This window comes from Myxine glutinosa, chromosome 11, assembly GCF_964187855.1.
Source record: "Myxine glutinosa chromosome 11, kmMyxGlut1.1, whole genome shotgun sequence".
NCBI lineage: Eukaryota > Metazoa > Chordata > Myxini > Myxiniformes > Myxinidae > Myxine > Myxine glutinosa.
The window spans coordinates 27,733,693-27,757,552 of NC_136271.1; the positions used below are offsets into that span (position 1 = coordinate 27,733,693).

A 23,860-nucleotide genomic window follows, 5' to 3' on the forward strand; every position below is an offset into this window, starting at 1 on the left:
CCCTTACTCCCCAAGCTCTTTTCCTTTACCAATCCTTACTTCCCAGGCTCCCTTCCTTTCCCATCCCTAACTTACCAATCACTTTTCCTTTCCCATCCCTTACTTACCCAGGCTCTTTTCCTTTCCAATCCCTTACTTCCCAGGCTCCTTTCCTTTCCCATCGCTGACTTCCCAAGCCCTTTTCTTTTACCATCGCTTTACTTCCAAAGCTATTTTCCACTGCCATCCCCGACTTCCCAAGCTCTTTTCCTTTACCATCCCTTATTTCCAAAGTTATTTTCCACTCCCATCACTGTCTTTCCAAGTTTTTTTATGTATATATTTTTTGTATACAAGATCGAAGCTCGTGTAAGAGCTAACAATGATCACAAAAAAGACAAACTGACACATAAAACATATGATAAAGGGAGTGGGAGAACAATATAGAGAGCAGGCACATCGGGAGATCTGTGGGAGGGAGAGGGCTTGGGGGGGAGGAGGCATGGGAAGGGGGCTGGGGATTGGGAGAGTTAAAAAAGAAACACGTGGACACTGCTCGGACTTCCATGAAAGAAGTCGGTATTTCAGAAAGTTATTTCCTTTCCCATCCCTGACTTCCCGAGCTCTTTTCCCTTCCCATTCCTGACTTGCCTGAGTCGCTCCTTATCAGCTGGCCGTGTGGCCTAATGGATAAGGCGTCTGACTTCGGATCAGAAGATTGCAGGTTCGAATCCTGTCACGGTCGTTGTTTTTTTTTTTACTTTTTTTTTTATAACTACGAGCCGAAGGGTCCGTCCCGGATAGGCACTCAAGTCCTGTTCATGTCACGCAACTCATTTCACCATGATCTGTAAATGATCTGTGATCGTTGCGTTATTTAATTAGTTTCGTATTAAATTGTTTTATGTGCACATGTATCTTCACAATTGAATTCCAGCTTCATTTTCCAATGTTGCCATGCCAACTTGTGAACCAGTGATGGGATTTTGAACAAACTTGTTATAAGTTTATATGATGCAAAGATGAACTGATTCGATTTTGGAGTCAAGAGGTCAAAGGTCAGAGGTCATGTCAGGTAAAAATGTGATACTTGAGAACAGCTTAATGGATTTAAATCAACCTTGGTACAAGTATGTATGATGATGTAATAATGCGGGCGAAGGTATATCGGTCGATGTTGTGAGGTCGAAGAGTGTTGTTCTCGTTATTTTCGGATGGTGATAGTGAAAATAAATCTTTTATTATGAAAAATAATAACAGGATTATTAGGGCCAATCTAAAAAAATAGGGGCAATACCCCTGGGCGCTCACCTGGTGGAATAAAGCAGTATACCACACTGACGAAAGGTATTTTAAACAGTCACGATATTCTAAACCAATTTGAATGGTTTCTAGAAGACAGGGCAGCATGTACAATCATACTAACGTAATCATAAGACTTGTTATTTCGTAATCATAATAAGTGCATGCTGTCCGCCTGGATTTTTGAAGTTTATCCAGGAGGGGCTTACTGGAAGAACACGTCCATCCTTGAGTTGATGGGGAGATTTAGAGCATTGAGAGAGCAGAGGGAGCAATTTTGGAAAATATACTGTATAAAACAGGGATAAATGACCTGCCGATGATATGTTGTGCCGTCTCGTTATGGGAAATTCGAATAATTTTGAGTTTTAAATTCTGACTTTATATTTCCGTGGAGAAAGCCTCTTCTTGCTTTTCTGGGTCCCTGGTTGTCTGTGGAATGCGTATTTCCATCACATGCTTTTTCCACCAAATCAGGGCACCCAAAGACAAGAAATGGCTGTCTCTTACAAAAACAATTACAGTTCTTGAAAATTCACTTCACTGCAAGTATTGTTTAGTGGTGCATTTTTACCTGCGACATGTTACAGGTTTGTCTACAAGGGCTCCGCATCGTGGTGGTTGTTGTTGTTTTTGTTGTTGTGGTTCTTGTTGGGGGTTGATTTTTGAAATGTGTACCCATTGGTTGGACAGCTGTTGGACCCCACCTACATTTGTCACTTGACCACCCACCATGGACATGCCACCCAGATGAATGAATATGGCCGCCATCTTGGTTTTATAGTGGGCCCAAGACATCAGGCCTGTAGGCCTCTGCTGATTATATACTGCCCGGGTTTGTTGCATCAGATTTTCATTGCTGTCCCCTAAAAAATCAAATCAATGTCGAATACATTTTTTTAGCAAGGTTTAATCAAGCCTGTCAGTACGCATGGCATGTATAGCTCCCTAAAGAAATAGTGTTACATAATTTTTGAATGGCCCCATATTGGGGTTAAACAATCATTGACCATGTGACGAATCAGCTCATTCTGATAAAACCGTGGCGGAGGGTGTCATGGGTGAGAGGTGTCGGATTAATCTTTGAATAGCGCATTAAATGTCTGTTTCCCAATTATGCTGTTCATCCTTTACGATTGCTTCAAGTGCGCATTTCCCAATTGGTCCATAACTGGATTTTTGTCGCAGGTTGTGACCACAGTGTTGTCATTCTTGTTTCATATTATCTACATGCAAAGGGCAAATTGTAACTATTAGATCTATTAAAAAATACATTTTTTGAACATTCTACCAGAGATGTACTTTGTTCATTGTTTGGTTGCTTGCGTCTCTCCCACAGACTTTCCGACCAGCAGCAATGCTAATCGAGCGCTCAGCCGACTTTGGTAAAACCTGGAAGCCATACCGGTACTTTGCCCACAATTGCGCTTCCGCCTTCCCTGGAGTGCCATCTCGGTCCCTCATCCAGGTGGATGACATCGTCTGTGAAAGTCGCTACTCAGATATTGAACCATCCTCTCATGGGGAGGTGAGGCAGGCTCAGCTGCACCTCATATCACTTGCCCCGTTTTATCAGTTTGGTCTTTACTACTTTTATGGTATTTGTAATCTATAATACTGATGATATTGGCTTTTAAAACAATCAAATGTGTGGATTCAAATGTAAGTCTGCTTTATAGAATGGTGAAAGGACCCGACTCATCATTTAACAGGTTGAATGAGTGAAGTATCCTTGTTGTACTGTAAAATGATTTCAAATATTTTCAAAGATAGGCATTTGAGTTGTCTTTTCTTGATGGACCATGCATTTTCAGGTGATATTTAGAGTTCTTGATCCTGCAATAAGAATAACAGATCCCTACAGCAAACTGATACAAGGTAATGTACATAGTGTGGAATTGTTTTGTATAACAGTGGAATGGTTAGCCCTTGTTTTTTCAATCTCCAGTAATCATTGCAAATAATATAACTTGGTCTTTCCGTAGCGATAGCAAACTGAACATCCATTACAATTACACAACAATTCCTTCGCCTTCATTTTCATTCCAATTTCCTTCCCTTTCACCTTCACTTTCATAACAATTTCCTTTACTTTTACCTTCACTTTCACCTTAAATTTCATAACAACTTTCTTCACTTTCATAACAATTTCTTTTACTTTCACCTTTTTTTTTCCCCAAAATCGAGGCTCGTGTAAGAGCTAACATCAATCACAACAAAAAAAGAAAAAGCAAACGGACACACAAAACACAGTAAAAGGAGCGGGAGACAAGATGGGGAGAGAGAGAGAGAGAAGCACACAAGTACAACAGCAAAGAGCAGGGACATAGGGAGATCTGTGGGAGGGAGAGGGCTTTGGGGGAGGCGGCGTGCGAAAGGGGAGGGTGGTGGGAGAGGTATAAAACACATGGACACTGCCAGGACTTCCAGGAAAGAAGTCGGTATTTCAAAAACGTGGATCTGGGGTGAATTAACGGGGGTAGAAAAGATAAAGGTTTTGGATGGGGGAAGATAAGAGATGGTGGTGAACAGCTGTTTTAAAGACCTGGAGAGAAGAGTTGGATTGAAGGGAGTGGGGGAGTTTGTTCCAGAAGCGGAGGTAAAGAGGAATGAAAGAGTGAAGGTGAGCAGCGAGTCTTTATTTTGGCAATTTCACCAGAAGAGGGTTGCTGGCACTTCTTGAGCGACCTGTAGGAATATTTGGGGGACAGAGCATAGATAGAGCTGGGGGAGCTAGGCTGGAGAGGAGTCTGTATAAGACAGAAAGACGACCTACCTGCCTGCGTTGCGTGAGTGAAAGGCCCTCACAATCAGCTTCATCGCGGGAGATTCCAATGATACTGAAAGTTTTGGTTTCAACAGCGTGAAGCCGAGCTAGGTGTGAGGCAGGAGCACAAGCCCAGAGGGGAGAACAGTATTCCATTGAGCTGCGGATGAAAGCCTTGTATGTGGTGAGGAGCTCAGCTGTGCCGAGGAAGGACCGCACGATGGAAGATGCCCAGTCGGTGACTGGCTTGGGAAGCCAGCTTGGAAATGTGGTTTTCCGAGCAAAGAGCATGGCAGAGTGTGAGACCCAAAAGCTTGAGTGACAGATCTTCTTGGAGAGGATTGTTGAGAAAGTAGATGGGAGGGTTGTCCAGTCGGTCTTTTCGGAGAGACATAGTAAGAGTGTGAGATTTGTCAGGATTGAAAGACATGTTCCACTTGTTTGACCAGTCTGTGATTTTGTCCAGGTATGCAGAGAGTGAGGAGGCTGGAGACTGTCGATCTGAGGGATGACGTATGGAGCGGCAGAGAGTGGAGTCATCAGCAAAGAGATCGACAGGATTTTTCCAGAGAGTCGGAGAGATCATTGATGAAGACCAGAAAAAGCAGAGGGCCCAGAACACTACCTTGGGGAACTCCAGCCAGAACAGAAAGGAGAGATGAGAGAAACCCATTCAGGGCCACATGTTGAGTACGACCAGAGAGGAAGTCCACCAGTCATGCTTGCAGATTTCCATGGATACCATAGGAGGAGAGTTTGGTGAGCAGAGCGGGGTGCCAGACCGTATCGAAGGCACGTGATATGTCAAGGGTGACAGTTCTGATTTCCTGTTTGGCATTGAGGACCTCCCATCCATTGTTGAGGCAGCAGAAGCAGCATGTCCAGAGTAGAGTGACCTGGTCTGAAACCAAATTGATGATCAGAGATCAAGCCATTGGAGAAGAGGAAGGATTTGACATCCGAAGCAATGATGGATTCCATGACTTTGCTGATAATTGGGAGCAGGCTGATTGGTCTGTAGTTGCAAGGATGTGTTTTTGCACTATTTTTGTGCAAAGCGGAACAGATTTGACCAGACGCCACCAGGATTTGGAGTAAGGAGACAGGTTTGAGAGTACAGTCTTGAGAGTGGAGATATATTGTTTCGTGGCTCTCCTGAGGGTAGACACACACTTGTTCTGAGCTTGGTGGAAGGAACTGAGGCTTACTTCAGTTGGATTAGCATTCCAAGAGGCAAAGGCAAGTTTTCAGGGCAACTGCCTCACCACAAGATTCAGTGTACCATGGATGTACCATGGGAGTAAGGTCTACCATGGGAGTGTACCATGGGAGTAAGGGTAAAACAACTGAAGATGAGATGGGATAAATCTGTGCATGAGAGAGAGCAGTTTACTTTGGAAGAATTCCCAGGAAGAGTTGATGTCAGAGGCAGTAAAGATGGGAGACCAACCAGTCCAGATGATTCATGGCTGCTTGAAGACCATGCCGGTATGCCTGAGTGAAATGCCAGACTCGTCGACGCTGAGGATGCTCTCTGACAATGGCCAGAGAGATATCCACTTTAACAAGCACATGATCAGAAGAACCGATTGGAGAAGAAGAAGAGCAGCAGGCATTTGCACGCAGTTAGTCATAACCAAGTCTAGAATAGACGATGTACCGATGACTGAGATCCGGGTCGGGAAATTGACAGATTGTGTCAGTCCGAATGAGTCGCAGAAGTCCTTTCCTGAGGTGCCATGGCTGGTGAGAGAGGTATCCACACCCAGCCAGCTGGCATGATGACAGTTGAATTCGCCACATATGAGGAAAAGAGAGTTGGGATGAGTGGATAGAAGTTGGTCCATGTTGTCAGACAGAGAAATGTAAATGGAGTCATCACTGTTTGGAGGATGGTACAGAACACATATGAACAAAAGGTCGGAGCGGAGAGGAGGCCGTAGCCAGAGGTAATCCTGGGGGTAGTTTGGAGAGAGGGCAGTGCAAGGAGGGTGAGGAAGAGTTTTTTGTAAAGATAGCAACCCCACCACCAGGTCGAGGCTCAGGGCTATCATAGCGGAGGAGGGAGTAACCAGGAAGATATATTAAGGAATCAGAGACATCTTGAAGGAGGAAAGTTTCTGTTAAGCAGTGTACATCTGGTTTAGATGATCACAGGTTATTGGAATATGATTGAAAGCGCTCCTGCTGACACTGAGTTTGTTTTCCAAACAGACCTCCTACGTATCACCAACCTGCGGATCAACTTCACCCGTCTGCACACACTTGGGGACAACCTCCTCGACCCTCGCCCCAATGTGCAGGAGAAGTACTACTACGCGGTTTATGACATGGTGATCCGTGGAAACTGCTTTTGTTATGGACATGCCAGCCAATGTGCCCCAGTCAACAGAAACGTCCGCACCGTGGACAATATGGTGGGTGCATTTATGGTTTCTACAACTTTTTTTGCAGGATATCTCATTGATAGCATGTTTGCTTTTGAGCTCTCTGCCCTGAGTTTACTTCCAGACCTTAACAGACATGACCAATATTGTTGCATGGTCAGGCCATCGTCGGGTGCTGCATTGTGGAAAATGTAATCTTTCACATGAAACATTAAAGCAACTTTAGGAGGGAACAGTAAATTAAAACAACTTTAGGAGGAAACATTAAAGCGACTTTAGGAGGAAACATTAAAGTAACTTTCAGAGGGAAAATTTCAAAGCTCATGGAAGTGAAAAATAACAGGAGGGTTAAATATACTGATGTATTATGGCACAAGAGGAGGAATTTGGTTTAACAGTGGGGATAAAATCAGTTTCAGTAGGTGTAGTAAAGATGGAGAGAGGAGAGTGTGGGGTGGGGGGATAGACAGAGAGAAGAGGGGGAGAGACAGAGAGTGGCGGGGAGAGAGAGGGAGAGAGAGGGGTGGGTGAGAAAGAGAGGGGTGGGGCGGGATAGCTGGTGGGGTCGGAGGGGGGCAGGTGGGAGTACGAGGATGGTGAGGGGTGAGTAGGAGGGAGCAGCAAAATGTGGAGAGGGAGCACAGGAGAGAGCAGGAATGGAGAGGGAGAGCAGGAGTGGAGAGGGAGAGCAGGAGTGGAGTGGGAGAGCAGGAGTAGAGAGGGAGAGCAGGAGTGGAGAGGGAGAGCAGGAGTGGAGAGGGAGAGCAGGAGTGGAGAGGGAGGGCAGGAGTGGAGAGGGAGGGCAGGAGTGGAGAGGGAGGGCAGGAGTGGAGAGGGAGGGCAGGAGTGGAGAGGGAGGGCAGGAGTGGAGAGGGAGGGCAGGAGTGGAGAGGGAGGGCAGGAGTGGAGAGGGAGGGCAGGAGTGGAGAGGGAGGGCAGGAGTGGAGAGGGAGGGCAGGAGTGGAGAGGGAGGGCAGGAGTGGAGAGGGAGGGCAGGAGTGGAGAGGGAGGGCAGGAGTGGAGAGGGAGGGCAGGAGTGGAGAGGGAGGGCAGGAGTGGAGAGGGAGGGCAGGAGTGGAGAGGGAGGGCAGGAGTGGAGAGGGAGGGCAGGAGTGGAGAGGGAGGGCAGGAGTGGAGAGGGAGGGCAGGAGTGGAGAGGGAGGGCAGGAGTGGAGAGGGAGAGCAGGAGTGGAGAGGGAGAGCAGGAGTGGAGAGGGAGAGCAGGAGTGGAGAGGGAGAGCAGGAGTGGAGAGGGAGAGCAGGAGTGGAGAGGGAGAGCTGGAGTGGAGAGGGAGAGCTGGAGTGGAGAGGGAGAGCTGGAGTGGAGAGGGAGAGCTGGAGTGGAGAGGGAGAGCTGGAGTGGAGAGGGAGAGCTGGAGTGGAGAGGGAGAGCTGGAGTGGAGAGGGAGAGCTGGAGTGGAGAGGGAGAGCTGGAGTGGAGAGGGAGAGCTGGAGTGGAGAGGGAGAGCTGGAGTGGAGAGGGAGAGCTGGAGTGGAGAGCTGGAGTGGAGAGGGAGAGCAGGAGTGGAGAGGGAGAGCAGGAGTGGAGAGGGAGAGCAGGAGTGGAGAGGGAGAGCAGGAGTGGAGAGGGAGAGCAGGAGCGGGAGGGGCGGTGGGGGAAACTTACCCCCGACCTGTGTGTGCTCCTCATGCACCATTGTCATAAATGGAAAGTGACCTGCATTTCATGGGTTTTGCCCGTTTTGTTTCTGAAATCCTGCAGACCCGGTCTAGTGTGGGCAAAACCCGTGTTGGATGGAAAGTACAATCGATTTTAAAAACAGAGTATTTTGCTTTCATTCCACTCACAAGGATTGACAGACAGACTTATAGACCTGTAGCTACCTGTAGCCAATATGCAAGGTATCACACTGGTTAATTATCTCTGCCACCAAAGGTGAATGGAGGTTATGTTTTCACTCCTGTCTGTCTCTCTGTCTTTGAAAAAAATATCTCAAAACGTTGTTGACGGATTCGGATGAAATTTAGTGGAGAGGTTGCATATTTGACATGGATGAAATGATTCGATTTTGGTGAAGATCCGGATCTGGATCTGGATCCAATAATTTTTTTAGTGATTCTTCACCATTGAGTGATCGGGCCAAAAACGATATGTAGCATGATATTTCAAAAAGTTGTGGATGACTTGTGACAAAACTTGGTGGATGAGTTGGGTAAGTGACTTGAACAAGCCGATTAGATTTTGATTCATGTCGGATTCAGATCTAACCTAGCAGTTGGATACAAACTGTAAACTGATCAGCCTGGCGGAGGTATGCTCTTTACTGAGTGCCTTTCTAGTTGGCTGTGTGACGTCATGAGCTTTTTCACACCGAGGGCCACATCACCACCCTGCACGATTCCACAAACAGTGTTAGTTCACTTGCTATCACGGGTAATATATAAATAAAGAAAAAACCCACTTTTGATTCCTACTAACACATTTTCCATCACCTTCAACTTGCCATGTATGTTTTGTTAATCTGGCGTGCGTGAACACCATGGGGCTGGCATCGCGGGTCTCTCTCAAAATCCCACCTGTCGCAAGCAAATTCTGCCCTAGCTTCGCTGAATATGGAGAAGGAGGGATCTTATTCGTCTTCTTTTTAAATTATATGGTGGTTTCAGGGATGTGAGGATTCTGTTGCAATTTGTTTTGGGTCATTTCATATTTTGACTGGACTATATGCTCCATCGCCTATAAGTGTGTGTGTACCGTACTGTCATCATCATGTCTTGCAAGAGGAAGAGTGCATCCACTGATGGATCGGAGAAAAAGAAGAGGAAGGCGATCGACCTGGAGTTAAAGATGAAAATAATCGTGCAGCTCGAGAACGGTAAAAGCATGGCCGCCATCTCACGTGACTTAGGCCTCTCACATTCGATGGTGTCCACCATCTTGAAGGATAAACACTGCATCCGAGAAGTTGTGAAGGGATCGGTGCCCATGGGAGCTACCATCATCATCAAGAAGCGACAAGGGCCTATCCATGAAATGGAGAAGATGTTGATGACGTGGAAGGAGGACCAGCTGCAGAAGCATGTGCCGCTAAGTTTGCTGATGATCCAGGCAAAGACTAGGAGCATCTTTGAGACGCTATAAGAGCGTGGGGAAGAGGATTACTCCGAAACGTTCATCGCCAGCCACGGCTGGTTCCAACGTTTCAAAAGAAGATTCAATGTTCACAACGTGAGAGTGAGTGGAGAGGCTGCTCGTGCAGACGTCGGTGCAGCTGAGAAGTTCCGGGATGAGTTCGACCACTGATGGATGACCAGCCATCTTGTTCAAAGGACTGATTTGTGTGTTTATATGTGTTTATGTTATAGGGTACTTTATCACTTCTTATTACAGTGCCACGTTATTTGTGTACCTCATTATATGTACCTGGATTTTTGTAAGCTTTTTTTGTACAGTAAAACGCATTGTAATGTCATAAAGTCTTTTATTTCAACCCTTTTATTTATTTGACTTATTGTACAGTGTATGGATTCGATTGGATTATGGGATTTAGGCTGTATGACTTTTAACAAATGATGCTATGGTGGAATACGGACTTGGAAATATGTAACAAGTAATATATAATAAGTCTATTAGGGGTGATTCGACTTATGACTACTTCGACTTACGACCTGCTTGTCGGAACGTAACCCCGTCGTAACTCGAGGAGAGTCTGTACTTATTTTGATTAATGTAATTTTATATGATTATTATTATTTTTGTATACATTTGTAAGTTTTATAAACCACTTTTATTATTGTAAACTTGACAAATTTCAGTCTTCGAACTCCCTTGTCCAGTGTTTAATTATTTCAATAAACCGAAATGAATGAATGAATGAATGCTCCCAAACATAACAGTAGTGAACGAATGAGCCTTTATGCTGAGTTTCTCTGTAATGCTTTCCGAGTTTGAAGAAGAATTATCAGAAGTAGACTTTCTCCCTAACCTTTTCAGAATTTGAATAATAAGTTTCTCTTTCAGTTTGAAGAAGATCTGGGTGGTGTATTTTGCCATAAACGCAGTAAATAATAAAATTTATGTAATTTTTGTATGTTGATGTTTTGGCAATCTCATGAGTAGCTGAGTTTCTCCATTGTGCTTTGAAGAAGAAAAATAAGCACGAATGCTTTGTTCACACTGTTTCTCCATATTGCTTTTGTTTACAATCACAATAATAAAACTATGACAAATGGAAATATAGTTGAAATTGAAGCATTTTGCAACTTGAAAAAACACCCTATCCAACGGATGTGTGAATTTAAGATGACAGTGCAGAATGAGAACAACCCTGCTTACATAAATACAATTAGTTATAAGAATTGCTAATGTGGTTAACTTTTTCCAGATTTCACTCCAGATTTCTATACTTATTAAGTGTATGGGATCTGATCCTCAAATTGGAATCCAGATTTCGATTATATGCTTTAATCGGTCTGTGAGAGTAGATAGTGTTTGCAAGCCAAGGCCCATTTCAATAGGCCAAAACAAAATGGCATCTTAAGAAACAAGCAATGTCGCAGAGGGAGAAGATGGTGGACTGCCATTTTGGGAAGGCTTATTTTGTTATTTTTGTTATGATTATCCCATTAATCATATTCAAAAAGGGTGTTTTAACATACCCAATCACCCAGTTTTCATTCATGCACTCCCTTTGTGTTCGAGAAGTATCCAAGCAAAGTTTGGGGCCACAAGGTTTCTTCGTTTTTGGAGTTATGAAGGAGACAGACACACCTTGCCTTTTATTATTATAGACGAGAGGTACGGTACATTTATTTTTATTTAAGAAAAGGAGGAGACAAGTGAGTTACCTTTCCCTTATATTTTTTGGTTCATGAGTTATCAAGTGACCACTATATTCGTCATGTGTGTGTGTCTGTCTGTCTGTGTGTGTGTGTGTGTGTGTGTGTGTGTGTCTGTCTATCCGCAGCATAACTACCGGATGATATCATCCGATCTTGATGAAGCTTGGGTGGGAGGTTGATATCATGATCTACTTGTGTCCTGCCGAGAGTGGGCGTATTGCGCCCATTGTGGGCGGAGCCACGCCCGAAAAAGATGTCTTTTTAGGGGGGTAATCGAGTTCAAGCTACATCTTCTCCGAGGGGTTTGGTGGAATCTGACAGGTGTTTCGGTTTTTGGTTCGGCCAATGTCATGTCTAGCTCCAGGGAGCTCGATTTTTCTTTCTTTTTTTTTTCCTTTTTTCATTTTTTTTTTTTTTTTTCATTTCATTTTTCACCGAATTTTCGGTATTGTGTAGCTAACTAACCTCATAACTGATTATACATTATTTTCTATCATTTCAATTTCAGTAACCTTCGTTTTGACATTTCCGGGCCTGGCCTGTCCGGGCCTGTTTCGGTTACAGTCCGTCCTTTGTCATTGAATACCACTCGCTCGTGAACCATCGTCGTGTCCTGACTTATCAAATTAAAAACGAATTCTGCATTCTCCTCTTGTTTCATTATTACAAATTCTGCATTCTCCATGAGCAAGCAATGGCCAAAAGGGAAAACGGACATCATGCTGGGAAGCAAAGTGACTATTGACAAGGTTTCAGACACAATTTTATGATAATTTCATGCACTCCAGTCCTACGATGCATAAAAAGATGTCAATATTTTGACATGTCAAAATATGTCAAAAAATATGTCAAAAAGCCATAATACTTGCAAACGAGGTACAGTACATTGTAAACATTGTCTTTGCAGGTACATGGCAAGTGCGTCTGCGTGCATCACACCATGGGGCTCAATTGTGAGCAGTGCAAGAACTTCTATCAGGACCTTCCATGGAGGCCAGCCAAGGGGACTGATGCCAACAAGTGCAAAAGTACCTCATTACACATATATTCTCCACTGTAACACCTGGCAGCACGCCAGTCTTTTATTCTATGAGCACTACACCTTCATTAGGCGGTCAGTAAAGTGTACTATAACCTGCAAAACTGGGAAAGGCTGCAAAGAGGTGGGATGAGAGGGGCTACATATATTGCATGGACCAATAGAATAATCGTTTGACTCTTCCTGATACTTGGTAGGCTTTTGGTTTTGGACTGATTCTCATGATATTCTTTGATATTGATCAATGCAATGCGACAAATGATTTACGTACCTTGTACATTTCATCCTTTCAATGTCATGGAAAATTGTCTTGGGAAATTTTCCACTAATTTTAGAAATATATCCTCAGCAAAAATGGAATTTGGAGAATCCATTACATTTCGAACGATTTTTCAATTCTGCAGAGTGCAATTGCAATGGTCACTCAAACAAGTGTCACTTTGACAAGGCGGTGTTCATTACTTCGGGGAATGTGAGCGGCGGTGTGTGTGACGACTGCCAGCACAACACGGCTGGACATCACTGCCATCTGTGCAGGCCTTTCTATTACCGCCACCCACGTCGGGATGCCCGGAGCCATGACGCCTGTATCCGTAAGAGACACGCATGTATTTGTTCACAGAGCCATTATAGTGCATTATTTGCCATATCCTAATGGTTGACTATTTCAAACTAGTTGTAGTTGAAAGAGAAAGATGTAGTTTAAAAAGTTGACTCGCCCAAAGGCCAATGCTGTAACATTCAAACCAATGGTGAGATGCAATGTGGAATGGTAAGTCTAAACCTCTCATATATCCATATGATGTCTCATATGTAACATTAAACATGTGTGAACATCCAGTTTAGTTGTGGGGAATAGTCATAAACTCAATAAAACTCGTTATATATCACACGGAGTGACACTCCTCTGATCATGTTCTTGTCATGTGACCATGTATGTCTGTCTATTGTGAGGAAGCAACCTCAATGTTGCAGAATCTTGCTGTTCAAACAGGCCAATTGGCAGTGGCTGCAATTTTCCCTCTCGCAAAAAGAATTGTGCCTCTCCACATCTGATGTTGATTCTGCCTGGAAAGACTTCCAAAAAAAAACAAATCTACTCTTGTCTTTCTCTCTCTTTCATGCACCGGTTTATCCCATCCCGTTTGCAGCCATCCTATCCATCCCATTGGCCCTTGTGGTAAGGAAATTGAATCCTGTGGTAAGGAAATTGAATCCTGTGGTAAGGAAATTGTGGTCAACCATGCTCGCTTTCTCAGGGGGGATAATCCGATCGAGGGTAACTTTAGATCACTTTGTAAGGCTCAAAACAAGTGTGGATCCATCATTCGGCAAACTACAAAACATCACCTTGCAAATCTCAAAGCTGAACTCTCCAAGAAGTCTTCTTCCTCAAAGTCAGGGTGTTACCTTGGCAAGTCCATCTCTGGTGTATTCCATCTCTGGTGTATTCCATCTCTGGTGTATTCCATCTCTGGTGTATTCCCCCCATCCCTCATCTCCCTCACCTCAAATTGCATCATGTAAATGCTGAGCGTCGAGCAAGAAAGCAGCACTTACCATGTATAATTACAAACAACAACACAACAACATGCATTTTAAGGCCATTTTCCCTGCTAGAGCGGGGGTTAGCCTTGCGGTCCCCATGACAATCTTCTCCATCTTGCCCTATTTTCTGCATCTCTCCTTGTTATCCCCCTTGCCCGCATTTCTTCTTCCACCATATTTAGCCAAGTCTTTCTCAGTCTTCCCCATCCTCTACTTCCTTCTACATTCATTTCCATCACCCTTCTCAACCAGTCACTTTCATCCTTCCTCAACACATGACCAAACCATCTCAACCTGTTCCTCTTCACAGCATCAATCACAGGCTCTATTCCCATCATCTTTCGCAGTTCATCATTTGTCTTCCTCTCTCTCAACGATACTCCACACATCCACCGAACCATTCGCATTTCCACCCTTTCCAGCCTTCGTTGCTGCTCTACGTTCATTACCCATGTCTCGCTCCCATAAATCATAACACTTCTCACACATGCAGCATACACCTTTCCCTTCAGCTTCAACGACACTCCCCTCCTCATCAGCACGCCACTCAGTTCCCGAAACTTCTTCCATGCACATCTCACTCTAGCAACCGTTGCCGAGTCTGATCCACCTTCTCCATTCAGCATGTCTCCGAGGTAGCAAAATGTTTTCACACCTTCCAGCTTCACGCCGTCTCCAAGATCCAACTCAACATTTCCTCCATCGGCAGCTCCCTCTGTGCACACCTTACATTTGAATGTAGCTGCCACACTGGTTAATGACCCTCTCAGACCACTACATTTTTGATGAACCCACTCAGCGCACATTGTACATTGAATGGAGTTCACTCCGACACCCTTCCTGCACACAGCACAGGGCCACTTCCCAGTTCTTTCCACCTCACCACATGCTTTACCACTTGCCATCACCTTCGTCTTTCCGATATTCACCTTCAGACCTTTTTTCTCCATACATTCCTTCCACGTGTTCATCTTTTCCTTCAGTCCATCCATACTTTCCGCAGTCAACACCAGATCATATGCATACAACAACTCCCACGGGAAACCCTCCTTTACGTTCTGAGCCAGCACCTCCATCACAGCTACAAATAGTAGTGGACTTAGTACCGATCCCACCTTCACCTCAAACTCACCACTGTTCCCGTCCTTCGTCCTTACAGCTGTGCGCGCTCTTTTGTACATTGCCATCACTACTCTGATCAACCATTCCTCCACTCCTAACTTCCTCATTGCCCATGTCACTACTTTGCGTGGAACCCTATTGAATGCTTTCTCCAGATCAACAAACCCAAGAAACAACTTCTTCCTCTTCTCCATGTACTTCTCCTGCAACTGCCTCACAATAAAAAGCGCGTCTGTCATTCCTCTTCCTGGCATAAATCCAAACTGCATTTCGTCGATCTTCACCTTCTTCCTTATCCTCCTCTCCAACACCCTTTCCAATACCTTCATTCCATGCTCCAATAACTTTATCGCTTGGTACGAGCCACACTCTAGAGGGTCACCTTTCCCCTTGTATAGAGGGATGAGGGTACTCAGTTCCCAATCCACTGGAATGCGGCCTTCTTTCACTGCCAGATTACAGATCTCTGTCATTCTCTTCACACCCCAACTTCCTGCTGCCTTCAACATATCTCCCACAACTCCCGGCAGCCCTCCCGCTTTTCTACTCTTCATTGCTTTTATCGCTTCCTCAACTTCCTTCTCAGTTATCTTCTCTGCCGGTCCTAAAACTGGGTTACTCTCTATGTTTCCATCCCATTCATTCTCTGTATTCAACAGCATTTCCATATATCTTTTCCATCTTCCTTTAATTCCATCTGGGTCCACAACGATTTTTCCCACTTCATCCTTCAAGCAACTCACCCCCATCACATCACACCTCTCTTTCGCTATTTGCTTTGCAATCCTGAATACCGCTCTCTGACCCTCTTCCAAATCCAAGCGTTCTCCGAACATTTTTCTACATGCCTCCTGCGCCTTTGCTACCTCTTTCTTTGCAGCCTTCTTGGCTGCCTTATAACTTTCATGCTCTGCTGTTTCTGCTCCCGTACCCTTTGCCTTCTGCCACTCCTTGAAATTCTTCCTCTTCTCGTCAATCCTCTTTCCAACTTCATCATCCCACCACCATGTTTCCGATTGCCTCGGTGGTCCTTTTGTGCATCCACATACCTCACTAACGGCTCCCAACAGACTAGCTTTCATTGACATCGAACCACTTTCAAGCTCAACCACATCATCCTCTACCATACTTGGCCTCTCTTTAAATGCCTCCCTCACTGTCACCTCTTTCAACCTCCACACCTTCATTCTTGGTTGGTACTTCACCCGCCGAGCTCTCCTCGCACCTTTCACCCTTATGTCGCAGACAACCAAGTGGTGCTGTGAAACAGCCTCCTCCACCGGGATCACCTTTGTGTCCCGGAGATGCCCCCTATCTCCCCTACGCATCATCAGGTAGTCAACGGTTGTCGTCGACCCACCTGACGTGTATGTAACAAGCTTATTATCCTCTTTCTGGAACTGAGTATTACAAATCAACAAATCAGCTCCATCAGCAAACTCCAAAATCCTTTCACCTTCTCCATTTCTCACACCATATCCGTAACCCACATGAACTCACTCAAAACCATCCATACTCCTTCCCACATGTCCATTTAGGTCTCCTCCTACCACAACAACTTCCTCGTCTTTCACGTTTTCCATCAGCTTCTCTATCGCACACCAGAACATGGCCTTCTCTTCATCGCTCCGACCAACCTGCGGAGCATATCCCGAGATGATGTTCACCAAGATCTTTCCAATCATCATTTTCACCATCATCAACCTATCACTCACTCTCGTCACACTCACCACACTGTCTACAAACTCCTCAGAAAACAGGACACCAACACCATTCACGCCCTCCAGGCACCCTTGCCACACAAACTTGTATTTCTGTCCCTGCCGACCCTTCACCGTTCTCACACCACTTCACTTCCATCTCGTCTCTTGCACACAACATATGTCCACTCTTCTTCTGACCAATACTTCCACCACTTCTCCTGATCTCCCTGTCATTGTCCCTACATTCCATGTCCCAAACCTCAGAAACCGATCTCCACTTCGGGCTGTGCCCTGCCCATATGTAGTTGTAATTGTCATGGTTCTCTTTTTGAGGCAATGTTTTTATGGCCGGATGCCCTTCCTGACGCCAACCCTCTTAGTCGTCTCTTACGGCACGCAGGGATACGGTGTACCTATTCTAATCCAGGGTACACACTGGGAAACGTTTAAAACATGGCAATTCGGGGGGGGGGGAGGGTGGGTGGGGGGGGGGCATCACGGCTGCGGGGGCCCCATCAGCACCACGCCACATTTGCCCGGTCAGCACCACGGTGGCCCGGTCAGCACCACACCCTTGGAAAGGACTTCGATGCACGTCGGCCCGGTCGGCCCAGAGCCTGGCGCGAAGTTCAAGGACATCAGCACGTCATCCGAAAACAGCTCCGGTTGGTGCGAACCACACGGTCAATGGCGCGAACCAGGTCCCGACACGCCCTTGCTCGCTTGGCCCCGATGAAGGCCTCGTTGGGTGTTCGCCAAACAGGGGCAAAATCGCTCAAGCCGCACTGGATTTCGGCTTTGGAAGCCTTGCTCGCTCGGCCCCGACGAAGGCCTCGCTGGGTGTGCTCCAAACAGGGGCAGAATCGCCCAAGCTGCACTGGATTTCGGCGGCGGAAAGCAGCCACGAAGCGACGATATTCGGTCGGGCTGTAATGCGAACACCACGGCGGCCCGGTCAGCACCACACCCTTGGAAAGGACTTCGATGCTGTGGAGAGATCGAAGCAAGCCTCCTTGCTCGAGCGGACCGGAAGCGGTAGTTGCCATGTATAATTATACAGTAGTATTTGGTATGACTCAGCTCGGGGTCGGGTTTGAACCGCCAACCTTATTGACTTAGAACGGACCATGTTTTCTCCCATTTGTGGAATTGTGGAGATAGTTCAATCGCACTTTATCCTCCAATGCTTCAAGCTGACGATATGCCACCATCCCATGTCATACCCCATTCTAATCTCTGATCTTCGTTTTACCACCATAAACTCTACCGAACACAACCATCCGACTCACAGGTTACTGTCTCCACCTTCCTTTCCCTTCTCTTTTGCCTTTTTATTCAGTGCAACTGTGGTGCCACTGCTACACTCAGTAAGTACAGTGACTATTGCACTGTTACGTCGCCTTTCGATAAGGCTAAATCGTGTGTGTGTTGTTTGTTGTTATCACCATATGCGAGTTTCAGAAGGTGGAATTGCGTCTTCCCATGGCTCGAAGTATCCACCTCCGTTTTGGTAAGGGATCACAATTCAAGGATCAAGCTGAGAAGTTTTCTTGTTCTCGGATTTGTTCCAAGGGCTCTTTTCATTAACGTCACTTAGCCCTGAACAACCTACAACTGTAGTTTCCTTGCAGTAATATTCCCAGGGATGGTTCAGATATCCATGAGGCTCTTCGTTATCATTCCAGTTGCTCTAACTATTACTGGTACAATTTTGGCTCTATTCAGCTTCCAATATGTGTGTGTGTTTGGATAAGAAGAAAAATCAAAGGCTTTTGTTGTTTGCAAACTAAAAATGAGTTTTTGTTTTTTTACATTCATTCTTCACACAGCATGCGTATGTGATGAGCGCGGAACACAGAATGCTGGGCAGTGTGACAGCCTCACTAATCCAGCACTGGGCCAGCAAGCAGGCCGCTGCCATTGCAAGCCCAATGTCGAAGGTCAGGGCTGCGATCGCTGCAAGCCAGGCCATTTTGGACTCCATGCTGACGACCCTCTAGGCTGCCGACGTGAGTCACCATTTTGAGTTGTATAGTAATATTTAGCGATTGAATGCATACAGGAAGGAACATGGTGAATAATTTAGATATCCCCGCAAATATTCGTGCAGCCCCCCAAATATTCCTACAGGTCGCAGAAGACCTTCCAGCAACCCTCTTCTGCTGAAACTGCCAAAATCAAGACTCTCTGCTCACCTTCCCTCTTTCATTCCTCTTTTCTCCCGCCTCTGGAACAAACTCCCTCACTCTCTTCAATCCCACTCCTCCCTCCAGGTCTTCAAAACAGCTGTTCACCACCATCTCTTATCTTCCCCCATCCAAAACCTTAATCTTTTATACCCCGTTAATTCACCCCAGATCCACTTTTTTGAAATTCCGACTTCTTTCCTGGAAGTCTTAGCAGTGTCCATGTGTTTTTTTTTACCTCTTCCACCCTCCCCCCCCCCCTTCCCATGCCTCCTCCCCCCCAAGCCCTCTCCCTCCCACAGATCTCCCGATGTCCCTGCACTCCATCTTGTCTCCCGCTCCCTTTATATGTTTTATGTGTCAGTTTGTCTTTTTGTGATCAATGTTAGCTCTTACACGAGCCTCGACCTTGTATACCAAAAATATATATATATATCCAAAAATTGTAATATTTCTACAGCAAATAGAAACATTTTTCGTTGCAGTAAGTTTTACATTATTTTTCTAAACCAGTGAGAAATGCATTTTTGTACTCGAGGTAGGAAAAGGGTATTATGTGTTATAAAAGTGATTGGAACAATTACTTTTCAGATATCCAGTCTAATATTAATCAATACTTGGCTCAACTACACACTGGTCAATTTGGTCCTTTGTAAGCAGCACGTTACATCACAAAGTACACCATCCTTTGACTGTCTGTCTCATCTGCTGGCATTAGATGGTGGACCAGATCCCATGGCATCTTTGACAAAGAGCAGGCAAGTTATTTGCTGCTCCCTAACAAAAAAAAAATTCCAAATTCATTCCAAATCGCGACTCCTGGCAAACGCTAAACATGGCCAGCCATTTTGAAAAAGACTTGGGCCCATCTGCGACTCCATAAGAACGTGTGATTGGTTGTGACCATTGATAGAAGTAGTTGTCATTGTAGTTAAAAAATACATGGCCAACATTAAAGGTGCATATTCATTTTTATAATATTTATATTTCATTTTTAAAGTTATATTGTTGAGATAAATGTATAACTTTATTTTATTTTCCTGAAAATGGGATAAGGGGATCCAGACTGCCTGACACTCCTCTCCCTTTCCCACTTTCCTTTGCTTCTCTCTTGATTAATCTGTTTGAACTATCTGGTAAATGTGTTTTAATCAAACAATGGTAACAAAATAGACAAGTTTCGTGGTTCAATGAGAAGATGTGTTGACGTTGGCCCTGTTTAATCCTCATGCACTTGTGTTGGTTCTGGCTGACTCAATGAGAGTTCTGGATGTATATGAAAGAGCATGGCCATATATTTATTCTTTATTGAAGACATGATGTAATGTTTGTTCAGCATGTTGACAAACCAGAACAAAACACTTTTCAATTCAAGCGAAACAACATTTACTGTACGCTAAGAATATGTCTGATTAGCTCATATATTTCTTTTTTTGTATAATATGGAGTCAAGACTCATGGAAGAGCAATAACACTGGACAGCTTAGGATGCACCACACCAAAACGATCAGTAAAGAGAGACGGAGGGGGCAGGGGAGGGGAGGACACCAGCAGCAGGATTGAAGGACAAAATCGAGGGAGACTTGGATTAATAGTGAGTGTGTGGGGAGGAATGAGGGTAGGGGAAGACACATGAGGTGGGCAAAATAGATACAGAGGGAAACTCTCAGAAGGGGAAAACTAAAAATTTCGAAGGAGGTTGATTGGGGGCAGAGGGAGCTTTAGTTAACAGGGCGAGAAAAGATCATGGTTTTGGATGGGGGACGATCTGAGATGGTGGTGAACAGCTGTCTTGAAGACCTGGAGGGGAGAATGCGATTGAAGAGAATGTGAAAGTAGTTGTTTCCACAGATGGGAAAAGAGAGGAATGTTTGAGTAGTGGTGAGCATCGATTCTGGACTTTGGGAGTTTCACTAGAAGGGGGATGATGGTGTACCGCATGCACCCTGCAGATACCTGGGGAGTGGGGTGGTGGGGGATCAAGCACGGAAAGAGCAAAGGGTGCAAGACCAGAAAGGATGTGGTAGAAGGCAGGGAGACCACCGACCTGTCTGTGATGGAAAAGTGATAGACCCATAAACTCACCTTCATTGAGGGAGATTCCAATACTCTTGAGAGCCTTGGTTTCCATGGCGTCAAGCGGAGAAATGTGTGAGGCAGGGGGGCCAGCCCATTGGGGACAGCAGTACTCCATCAAGCTGCAAATGAAGGTCTTGTCAGTCGATAGAGTTCAGGTGTCCCAAGGAAGGACATTGTACGATACATTATGCCCATTTGGTGACTGGTTTTGGAGTCCAACTTAGAAATGTGGTTTGCCCAAAGAAAGATCATGGCTGATATTGCCACCAAGGAGTTTGTGTGACTGAACTTCCTGAAGGGGATTCTTAAGAAAGTAATTTGGAGGGTTTGGCATAGGGTCCTCTCGGGGAGAGGATGTGAGAGTGTTACATTTCTCAGGATTGAAAAACATATTCCAAGTGTTTGACCAGCTTGAGATTTTGTCAAAGTCTGATGAGAGGGAAGAGATTGCAACCTAACTATCTGAAGGATGAGGGATGTCAGGGTAGAGTGTGTAATCATCAGCAAATAGATAAAGAGGAATTTTCCAGAGAGTCCGAGAGGTTATTGATGAAGATCAGGAATAGGACTGGGCCAAGAAAACTGCTTTGGGGGACTTCAGCCTTGACAGCGAGAGGAGAATTCGATTGAGAACCACACATTGGCTACGAGAGTCAAGGAAGTCAGTAAGCCATGTGTGGAGTTGGCCTTGGATGTCATAGGCAGATAATTTGGGGAGAAAGGCAGGATGCCAGTCTATATAAAAAAAAACTCGAGATATGTCTATAGAGACCACCTATATCTCATGTCTGACATCAAGGGCTTCTTTCAATTGTTGGTCACCATAGTATTGAGGTCACCATAGTATTGAGGTCACCATAGTAGTGAGGTCACGATAGTTGTGAGGTCACCATAGTAGTGAGGTCACCATAGTAGTGAGGTCACCATAATTGTGAGGTCACCATAATTGTGAGGTCACGATAGTTGTGAGGTCACGATAGTTGTGAGGTCACCATAGTTGTGAGGTCACCATAGTTGTGAGGTCACCATAGTTGTGAGGTCACCATAGTTGTGAGGTCACCATAGCAGTGAGGTCACCATAGTTGTGAGGTCACCTCAGTAGTGAGGTCACCATAGTAGTAAGGTCACCATAGTTGTGAGGTCACCATAGTAGTGAGGTCACCATAGTTGTGAGGTCACCATAGTTGTGAGGTCACCATAGCAGTGAGGTCATGATAGTTGTGAGGTCACCATAGTAGTGAGGTCACCATAGTAGTGAGGTCACCATAGTAGTGAGGTCACCATAGTAGTGAGGTCACCATAGTAGTGAGGTCACCATAGTAGTGAGGTCACCATAGCAGGGTGGAGCTTATTTTTGAACTTTTGCAATATGATCTTCTTACCCTCTCAATTTGTTCCTATATATGAAATAACACATCAGGCAAAATATGAGCACAATTGAACAATATGTAGGGGTAGCTCAATGATGGTAAAGTTTCTGATACCCCAAAGCTGCGGCCGCCCTTTTATTTCGCATACTACTGATAATAGATTAATTCTGTTGATAAATTAAGAACCCAATTTTTAACTACTAAGTAAATTGACACTCTCTCCTATCATCATACACACAACATGCAATCATTGTGGTAAAATTAATTACTGGGAACACAGATAAAACCTTTAAGTTATAAAACTCTGTGCTCCATTAAATAAATAATTACAGTAGTAATATGTACATTGTACATACACAATATCTGTTATAATAAAAGAGTAAAATGTTCGTTGAGCTAGAGTCTGCAAGACAATAAATGCTAAAATGAGATGTAGCGCTGACCTGGGAACGCTTATCACCATAGTATCTAAAAGTAAACACTGTACATAGGTGTATCACAGAACACTATTTGAAAATAAAAACGAAGTTATCACAGGCTTTGCAGAGAATCACAGACACAATGGGTGTATAAACATGGTATAATATTATCACAGATTATAGAAGCATAATCATTGTGGTTCAACTGGTTCATATCTATTATCCAACCAATCATCCGAATCCCATTGTTTTTCTGATAAATTGATAATGCAAATTTTCCATGAATTTATATTCCAGACATGTTCAGACTTGTTTACTGTTTGGACTCAATGGACTGACTATGCTGACTAAGCAACAGCTGCAACACTGTTGCAGCAGTATGTTTGTGTAATTGCTTGAGGCATTATGCTCACTGCTCAGTTATTAATAGAACTGTTTGAATTTTCTTGATTCTTAATTTCTTAATGCTATGTTCTATTTCTTTCAGATTCATATCTGATTGAAAATGTCATCTGTGGAAAAAGCAACAAGATCTCAAACCAAGTTGTATCTCCTTGGTGACTCTGTGACTGAATTAAGTGGCAGCAAGTTGCCATCATTGCGTATGGCTCTTGGATTCTTCCTACATCACCATCTCGATCTGAAGGAGACCGTAAGACAATCGTCGGATGTTACCATCACCGAAATAGCTAACTTTTGGAAGAAAGCTAGAATCCCGATGAGAGCTCATCAAAACTGCCAAACCAAGCTTGAGCAGACATTTGAAGAATGGCCTCTTCTGAAAAAGAACAAAGCGCGAACGTCACCAACTCAACTCGCGAGAGTCGGCTTTTGTTTCCAGGCTTGAAGACCTTTTTGATGTCGCTCACGCTGATGCTCTGACCAATACGTCAGTATTACAAGAAGACAAGGATTTCTTGTTAGCCCAGCGAGAAAAGGGAAGAAGGGGGTCGCTGGCTGGAGTAGATGTAAAGCTTGCTGCGAAGGAGAAAACGGCGTCCAAAAGAGAGGAGGAAATGCTTGCCAGGTGACAGCGAATGGAGCAAATGAAACAGTTAGCAGCTTCTACAGCTGAACTGATTTCATCTGGTTCTGAATCTGAAAACAGCTCAGCAGAAGATAGTGAAAAGATGGAAACTGGGGACAATGCAAGTGA

General features: G+C 44.8%; 1 protein-coding gene and 1 non-coding gene across 3 annotated transcripts in view; both read left to right on the top strand.

Moving 5' to 3' along the window:
- LOC137436520 (laminin subunit beta-2) overlaps positions 1-23,860 on the top strand; it is a 280,979-nt gene that overhangs the window by 58,125 nt on the left and 198,994 nt on the right. For both annotated transcript variants that reach the window (XM_068130380.2, XM_068130381.2), the window contains exons 5-10: positions 2,621-2,809; positions 3,096-3,159; positions 6,263-6,465; positions 12,146-12,266; positions 12,682-12,870; positions 18,480-18,659. In XM_068130380.2, the coding sequence (XP_067986481.2) occupies positions 2,621-2,809; positions 3,096-3,159; positions 6,263-6,465; positions 12,146-12,266; positions 12,682-12,870; positions 18,480-18,659 (946 nt within the window). The remainder of the gene's footprint in view (positions 1-2,620; positions 2,810-3,095; positions 3,160-6,262; positions 6,466-12,145; positions 12,267-12,681; positions 12,871-18,479; positions 18,660-23,860) is intronic.
- Positions 652-724, top strand: TRNAR-UCG (transfer RNA arginine (anticodon UCG)). The gene has a single exon. It is a non-coding gene; the product is annotated as a tRNA-Arg (tRNA).